At 39.6% G+C, this 9,176-nt stretch overlaps 1 protein-coding gene across 1 annotated transcript in view; it reads left to right on the top strand.

Moving 5' to 3' along the window:
• Positions 1 to 1,190: 1,190 nt before the first annotated feature.
• Positions 1,191 to 9,176, top strand: part of LOC107724829 (glycine receptor subunit alpha-4-like) — a 43,247-nt gene continuing 35,261 nt past the window's right edge. The window contains exon 1 of the mRNA XM_016533904.1: positions 1,191 to 1,333. Within this exon, the coding sequence (XP_016389390.1) occupies positions 1,266 to 1,333 (68 nt within the window). The 5' untranslated portion in view covers positions 1,191 to 1,265. The remainder of the gene's footprint in view (positions 1,334 to 9,176) is intronic.

The raw sequence follows: 9,176 nt of genomic DNA, 5'->3' as shown, positions 1-9,176 counted from the left end.
TGTGTTTTCTAGCTTCACATTTCTGATTCTTTTTTTTTTACCAGGCTCTAATGCATCTTTCATAAGCCAGACACCGTACACCAGAAGCACAGAGATAATTGTAGAGGTGAACGTTTAATCTCACGTGTTTTCTCCTGAATAGATTAAGAAGAGCGAGACCTTTATCTCCTTAGGAGACGGTGGTATCAGTGGTGTCATCCGCTGAGAAGATGAATGACTCCGGCTGAAGCAATTTGATGGTCTGGAGCCTTTTCATTCAGAATTTAAATGTGTGGTGCCTTTTCATCTTGAGTTTGCAAAGGCAAAAACAGCCCCTTTCAAAATAAAAAAAAAAAACATTCTTCAGCACCCTGCTGAATGGAATTTCCATGCTGGTCTGAGATGGTTTATGGAGGTTTGGTCTGAATTATTCAGATTTAATTAAAACATAATTTAATCAAATGCATTTATAGTCTAATGTTTGTAATGCTAGAGGAACAAACATTGCAATGTTTACATTTTAAATTATTTTAAATATTGAAGTGCTTCAATTAGAGCAGGTGTCATACTGTACAAGTATATGTATCTCCATTATCAAATTAAGATACATGGTATTTACTATTATAAACCAGCTTTTAAATATTAATATAAAAGCTAGCATATGTTATAAGCACATATCCTGCTTTCATGTTTTTGGATCTCCTTCATTCCTTAGAGTCCACAAATATCTGTGCATTGAAGCAAAGCCTTAAAGTGGTTAGTCCTCCACACTGAGAACAACAGAGAGAGAAAAATAACTAACATAAACAAAGCCAGATAAAACAACCTCCATCCTCCTTTCTGATCTCTTAGATCCTCCTCTTTCTGCTCCGCTTCTCAGTGGGCTCACCGCACGCCATCTCCCTGCCTTCAAATGCGCTGCTGGCCCTTTAAATCCTCTCCATTATAATTCCTGAAGCGAGCAGCTGGCCATAAAAAAAAGATAGAGAAACAAAGGGAAAAGCACATAGTCTCTTCAAAACACAAACCCAGATACACAGACATGCTTGCTCTCTCACCTGTTCTCCCTGTCATCTGAGGGTGGGGGGGGAGGGCACTGTGGAGGATTTTCCAGCCAGCAGAAGTGAGCAGGGAGGAAGGCAGAAGAAGTTTCTTCACAGACAGGCTCGGATCACTCTGCAAGACAATGCATTCCTGTCGAGTTTTACCTGCTCCTCTTTGGATTTGGTAATTCTGTAGACTGTAAGTTCTTCAAACGGTCTGAGAGAGAGAGACTGAGCAAGAGAATGCTCCCTCAGGTCATAAGGATTTTATACATCTTGTCTTTTTTCTTTTTCCAAGGGGGCTTTATCAGGTAAGACATTAATAGCATGCATATCTGTTGTGTGGTTCTTTTCACAGTGTTTATTGTAAGAAATGTCATATTGATTTATTTTCTTTTTCTTAAGAGTAATAGTTGGGGGAGATTTTGGGTAAAAATACAAAAAAAATGCTCTGCTTGGACTGTAAACTAACTCTCTATTGTATCTGGAAACTTGAGTTGAAGCTTAAACAAGATGAGAAGGTTTTTGTTAGTTTATTTTTATAATTTCAAAATCTTGACTGGTGAATTTAAAATGTAAAAAACACAGAAAACAGTCAGTCTATGGAAATGTGGTCTTTTTCTTTTCTTTTTTTTTTAAAAGAAAAACACGGTGCTCCTCTCCTGCCAATTCAAGCAAATGAATAAATTCTATCCAATATTTTTTTTAGATGAAAGCTGCTGAAATAAGCTCTTTGTAAAATAAAGAGATTATATATATATATATATATATATATATATATATATCCCTTTATTTTATATTATTTATATAGTTTGATCCATTTTGTTCAGCAGAAAAAAAATATAGCCTGGAGTGCCTAAGAAACCACATAAACAATATCCAACAGCACAAAACTCATTAGCTCACAGTACGGGTTTTGTCTCTATATTGTATTAATGCTCAAACAAAGCAAGATTTTGAAGATTTTGAAAGATGTAGAGAATCTCAGTGCTATTTAAATCATATGATAGCTTTTTAAATAAAGAAAAACATCCAACAATTTAAAGAAGCTACATACAGTAACTGTTAAAAAAGGGAAAAAAAATTCTTCCTCCCTCTCTCTGTCTGAATACAAAAAGATGAAAAGTTTTGCAGCGAGTGCACTCCCCGTTTCATGCCCCATTGCACCCAGGTGTGAACAGGCTGGAGTTCAATTTGCATAATCCCAAAGCCTGAGTCTGACGACGAGCACCCACTCTGAGAGAGCAAGACACTGATGGGAACTCAGTGAGAGTGAGGGATGAAGAGAAGATGGAGTGAAGTCATTCTAGATGATAATACTGGGAAAGTGCTGGGAGTCATGATGATGTAACGAAAGGTACAACTAGTGAAGGTGTGAGACAGGAGTGGATGAGACAGCCAGGGACAGGGTGACTGGCAAATGAACATGTTGTAGATGTTGCGGTATGTCACATGTTACATGTACACAAGAGCACAGAAAGGCTTCGGTGTCTCTGAAGGGCCTGTGGTGTGACTTGCGGGCGGGAGATGACATCCCTTAGCGATGGCTCTCACCAGCTCAGTGTGTCAACCTGCAGACACTGTGTGGGCGATTAAGAGCGGACAGAACATGGAGGCAGAGATGAGCACTGCTTGGGCAGAGCTGTCCGACTCTGAGGCAAGGGGGCGAGAATGGCTGTTAAAGGAGCCGTGCAGAGACCCGGGTAGAAATCCAGCAGGTGGCTGATTAGCAGGTAGACAGGTCACGAGCGTGGAGCAATAGGGCCGATCACATCGGCAGGAACTTACGAAACATACTGGGAGGAAAAGTGACTCAGAACAGCCTCAGCATGTCTGTGCAGTCTACAGGTCAGCCGTGTGGAGATTGAGTGAATATGAATATGAGAACGTCACTATCTGTTTTCACAGACATCTTTCAGTTTCATAATGAAAGTTTTGAACAAAGTATAACCTCAGGGAAAACATAGAAAGAACATTACCTCGAGAAAAGAGACTAGCGTAGTTTGAAAGAGCAGCTGGCACTGTGTGAAATAAAGACGTCTGTCAAGGCAGAAACAGTGAGATTTGTAAGGAAATAAAAGATGCTGAGATTGAAAACCAAAGGGGGTTTGTGCAGCTCAAACTTTGTCTCTAATTAATAATGAAGCAATACACAGTTTTCAGTGTCGGGCTATACACAAATTGCAGGCAAGAGTACACCATTTCCACCAATCAGTGTGGAATGTGAAGTGTTGAGTGTGTGCCAAATCTGACCCCAAAGTCACACCAGCACAATTCACAGCAGGAATAGTAATGCAGAGGTCAGGGGCCACTGAGCAAAACACTTGTTATATATAGATTCACTGCACACATCTCTGGAATACTTGATTCTGATTGGCTGACTGAATCTGAAATATTTCTGAATAATGACCGTGGTCCACAGTAACATTGTACCTCGAGAACTCCACAGTCTGTACATAATAAATATTTTCAACTAATACATTTTACATGTACACACACATATATAATATAATATAATATAATATAATATAATTTATATTTTCTTGCATTATTTACATATTAATATATGTAATTTTATTTTATTTTTTTACATTTAATATAAACTACCATATGGGGTTAGTAAGATGTTTTGATGTTTTTGAAAAAAGTCTCGTACGCTCACCAAGGCTGCATTTATTTGATCAAAAATACAGTAAAAAATAATATTGTTAAATACTGTTACAATTTTGAATAACTGCTTTCTATTTTAATACATTTTAAAATGTCATTTATTCCTGTGACAGCAAAGCTGAATTTTCAACAGCCATTACATTCCTTAGTGTCACTCGATCTTTCATAAATCATTCTAATATGCTTATTTAGTGCTCAAGAAACATTTCTTATTATTGTCAGTGTTGACAACAGTTGTGCACCTTAATATCTTTATGGAAACTGTGATACATTTTTTCAGGAGTCTTTCATGAATTTAAAGAAAAAGAAATGCATTTATTTAAAATAGAAATCTTTTGTAAGAATGCCACAATGTCAAAAACATTAATTTCTTAAAATAATAACACAAATCAATATTTCATTTATTTGTAAGCCATGTATTTCTAATTGGATACTATTGCAAACAAATAAGGTACTGCAAACAAAAAGTTTGTGTGGTATGTGTTTAGAAACACTTATTCTTTATTAAATAATTATATTCTATTACAAAAAAAGATAACTAATGTAAAAAAGTTCATTTTAACCACTTTTTGGGTTATTTTAAAAATCTGCTAATCTGGATTCAACAAGCAACTCTGATACAACATTGTTATTCACCCATTTTGCTCACAACAAACCAGTGCTTGCACCTCTTCCACAAATATTTGTCTGTCTACCTCAGCAGCTCTACTGTGAAAACAAAGAGAGCATACAACAGTATGCAGAGCGGTAGATGGTGGGGCAGATTTAACCCAGGGTTTGCGACAAAACTGTGGGACAGCAGCACAAGTGGTTCAGATATGTGAGCATGCACATACAGCCCAGAGGTGATAGACTGCTGTGCAGCAGTGTGAATGATTGTTCCTGGCCAATTTCTCCTACCATTGAGGTGTGAGAAAGGTGCGTGCCCTTCGCTTTTTACAAAATGAAAGGTGTAATGCATGTGGGGCACCCGAAAACTCTGAAAAGGTTTAAAAGGATGAGAGATCTTGTTAAAAGTTGAGCAGTGATAAAGAAACCAGTACATCTGTTCAGAAATGTTCCCAAACATAAACTATTCCCTTTTGGTACTTGACTCTTAACCTGGCAAAACTGATTTTGAGCCTGAGCGCATAGCCAGTGGGATATGGTGAAATGAATTTCTTTCCACTGCCAGCTCCCATACAGCAAGCACCTCAGCAAGAGAAGCACAACATGAAGTGTAACTAATGCGGTTGGGCCACAGCGCCTCATTTAAATGAAGGGCCTGTGGGATTCTGATCCTGCTCGTGGTCTGACAGATTGAAACCCTGTTGGAAAAGCTCTACTGGAGGTTGCAACAGTGAGCTATTACTTTCAGCGCAATTAAAAGCACATAAAGGAGTCTTTATGTTGTTACTAATTCAGAGACGGCAAAACAGGTTAGCATCCAACGAATTAGTGGAAGGAGAGATGGAACGACTGACAGATCAATGTTTAAAGAAATCTATACTCGATTGAAATCTATAAATTGCACTGTTCCAAAATGCAATGAAAGGCAACTCATTATATTAGAAACTGTATTCTAAGGCTGTCTCAATACAACCACAGAACCACATAAGTGACCGATATGGAACGTTCTACATAGCAGCAAGTCTCTGCTCTACACAAATAGCATTGTGTATGGGGAGAGTTTGATTCTCTCATAAGCAGTACACACTAATATTGTAAAATATGAGGAGTTTTTAATTACACTAAACTATTGTAATAGCTTTTTTATAACTAAGGTTTTTAGTTTTGAATGAATAAAATGGTGCATGGACCTCGGATCCTGTAGGGTCATTAGAAAATTTTGTGGTTAAAAAAAAAGAACATTTTACACCTTCAAGCCCTTTTCAGAGAACAAAATTGAATAACATTTTTTAAAAAAAGTCTTCGTACTTTTTTAACCTGGACTTTAAACTTCTTCTCCTCTACTTCTTTTTAGTTGTGATAGTGTCTCCGTCCACGTTACATTCACAGTGTTTTGAATAATAATATTACTAAATAGGTTTTGGAACGGAGCATTTGTCTTGCCACTGTGCAAGCTGGTCACTTTGTCACATCCACTGATAGTACAACAAAGTTGTTTGGTTGAAGCAGAAGATCTCATAACAGCTGGGCAGCTTTTGATCATCTAATCCTGAGGGGAGATCTTTCAAAAAGATAATAGGAAGCAAACAGAGGTCTTGGCAGGAGGTGCTGTTTTTAATGAAAAAACTAATACAATTGCATAGCCATTGGGAATGAATGAGCGCAATACCTGCAGATCAGAAAAATGAAGCATGCAAACAGCACATCCCCAGCCTGTGCTACATGACACAAGGTCATTTACTTTAGGGGTGGATAGTAAACACAAGTAACAACACCCACCAGGACACATCAGTCTCTCTGTCTCTCTCTTTATCTTTTTCTCCACTTTCCTATTCACTAGCCTATGTCACGCATGGCTGGTGAAGTAGTCTTGGGAGGTGGTTGGGGGAGATGGAAGTTGAAGTGGGGATTACAACTGTGCTCGTCAGATAAGACAATGTCAAAGAGCGAGGCGGCACTTTTTTCGGCATGAAATGAGAACACAAGCACACTGGAGCGGTGTAATTCCTCTGAACGCTGAATAAATTATTACTCTCTGTAAGGGCACCCCTTGACTCCGGCCCACTATTGTAGGAACAAATTAACTTCAGTAGTGCTAATCACAGCTTTTCAGTAAATGCCTGACTAATGCTCTGACCTCCAGACAGGCTCAGAAACTGGGCCGCGCCGACCCAGTGTTTGGTTTATTGATATTTCTGGTGTCACGGTAGTTACGAGAGCGCAGATGCTAGCGGCTGGAGATTTGCTCCGCTGGTCAGTTGCCATGACAATTCTGATTTATTGATCTATTTAGCTTATGGCCTTATCCATTAACCCTGTACGACAGATTATTTTTTCCTAATAGAAAAACTGAAGCAGCTGCAGTTTCTCAAAAGCAAAGCAGCAGTGGTGAAGGAGGATACGAACAGCATAAGGTCATGCCACAGGCATCAGAAATACGTTCAGAATCATTAGCATGACTGATTGACTGTCTTGACAAGGTAAGTACAACAGGTCATGAGGATGGAGCCACTGAGATGGAGTCTGAGTTAAGTGTATTTATCGTAAAATACTATTGCTATATTTCTAAGACAAATAGACATATGGCCATTACAGAGAAAATTATGTCAGTTCTTGTGACTGTATGGCATCAGTCTAATAAACGATAAAATGCTCATGGTCCAAATATAGGTAGCTGTCTTTATTCTGAAAACAATAAAATTTTTCTATTTACTAATGCCTTCAGAAAATAGACTCATTTTGTTTCCCATGATTTAATAGTTTAATTAAGGGAGTGGAATGCCACCCATGCTATTATGTATCATGAACATAAATATAGTATGCTATAGGAGTGACCGGGGCTAGTTGTTTCACTTTCTGTAATATTTTTTTTAAGTATATTTAAGAGGGTTATGAACTAAAGTGGGTGCTTGAAATCATTATACAAATCCACTGCTGGACAATCAAGCATTTGTGTAATTTCACTTTTAACTCAAAGGGCCCTATCATACACCCGGCGCAATGCGCTGCCAGACGCGACGCAAGTGTTTTTTGCTAGTTTCAGCTCAACGCAGTTATCATTATCACGTCCTGCGCCACGTTGTTTAAATAGCAAATGCATTTGCGCCCATTTGTGCGCTCATGGGTGTGCTGGTCTGAAAACGAGGTGTGTTCAGGTGCATTGTTGTCACGTTGCTATTTTGAAGCAACTGAAATAGACTGCGCAATTGACCAACTAAAACCTGGTCTAGGGCCCTATTTTAACGATCTAAGCGCATGGTCTAAAGCGCACGGCGCAGGTGCACTTAGGGCGTGTCCAAATCCACTTTTGCTAGTTTAACGACAGGAAAAACGGTCGGCGCGCCCGGTGCATGGTCTAAAAGGGTTGTCCCTATTCTCTTAAAGGTGGGGTAAGTGATTTCTGGTAGCCAATGTTGATATTTCAAATCACCAAAACAAACACGCCCCTACCCCAAAAGGGTCTCGCCCCTATTTTGATAGCTCCGCCCCACACATACGTATGCAACCCAGGCAACGATTAGTTCTGTGAAACAAACCAAAACCAATGTTACATCGTCTCTACACCAGACGCGAGCGGCGCGGCGCGACAAAATACTATAGAACTCATTATAATCAGTGATGCTGTGTACACTGAATGCGGTGCGGCGCGACATGACAAATCCCCGACAGAAAACTGCCGCTGTGTTCTATTTATGACGTATTGACACAAATTTAAAATGATTTTCAACGGTCGCTTTGTTGCGTCCAGTGTAGACAGACTTTAGCTATTGCGGAGCGGCGCGACAACTGTCGCATCTTACTCACCTATCAAGAAGAAACAAAGCAACTTCGGCGTCCGATCGCAGGCCTTCCACTCCTTGAGTTCTCTCCATCGCTGGAAAGCTGATCCGATATTTACACGAGCCCTACTACTTGCCTTATCGTAAGCCTTCTTTTGTTACGCAGACGTTTTCCTATTTTGTTTTTTATCTGCCATCTCTATCTTTCTGTCGTCGCTCGGCTCGGCTAATGTCCGTCCAGTGCACTGAGCGTTCTCTCCTCCGCATCATGAGTAGACACGCCCCTTACTGCTGATTGGCTACAAGTTTGTTTTGGTACTCGGCCAGACTCAGTTTTCGTTTTTGAAAAAATACATACCCCACCTTTAATGAGTAATGGGTGTGTTTTGGGCATAACGTGCAATAAACCAATCAGAGTCTCATCTCCCATTCCCTTTAAGAGCCAGTTGCGCTCATGCCATGGCGGATTTGCTATTTACATGGTGGAATTTGCAAGCGCAAAGACAGAACGCGTCTCCAGAGAGGAAACAGAGCTGCTCATGCGCGAGCAAATGGGTAGCCTAATTCTGATACATGCAATGACTATCCATTATGACATGTAGGCATTTGCATAATTATGTAGCATACAAAAATTTTATATGTGTACGCGAGCTGTGGACCCGCCTATACTAACGCGCTCTTTAAATAACAAAAAAACTACTGCGCCATTGACTTTAGACCAGATTTTTGTTGGTCAATGGCGTGAAAATGACAACTGCATCGGGCTGAAACTAGCAAAAAACACTTGTGTCGCGCCTGGCGCCGCATTGCGCCGGGTATATGATAGGGTCCCTAAAGTCAATGGCGCAGTATTTTTTTGTTATTTAAAGAGCATGCAAGTACAGGCAGGGCCACAGCGCGTGGACACTCTGCTTATTACACAAACAGGGATGCACAGCAGCACACAAACATGCCAAATATTAAAAATTAAAGGATTACAATGTAAAAGAATATTGTTGTGTAGGCTACATAAATATAAAAATGCTTACATGTCATAATGGATAGTCATCGCATGTATCAGAATTAGGCTACCTATTTGCTCGCGCACGAGCAGCTC

The sequence above is a fragment of the Sinocyclocheilus rhinocerous genome, unplaced genomic scaffold (genome assembly GCF_001515625.1).
Source record: "Sinocyclocheilus rhinocerous isolate Xijiao unplaced genomic scaffold, SAMN03320098_v1.1 scaffold1687, whole genome shotgun sequence".
NCBI lineage: Eukaryota > Metazoa > Chordata > Actinopteri > Cypriniformes > Cyprinidae > Sinocyclocheilus > Sinocyclocheilus rhinocerous.
This window is presented reverse-complemented; position numbering and strand designations above follow the sequence as displayed.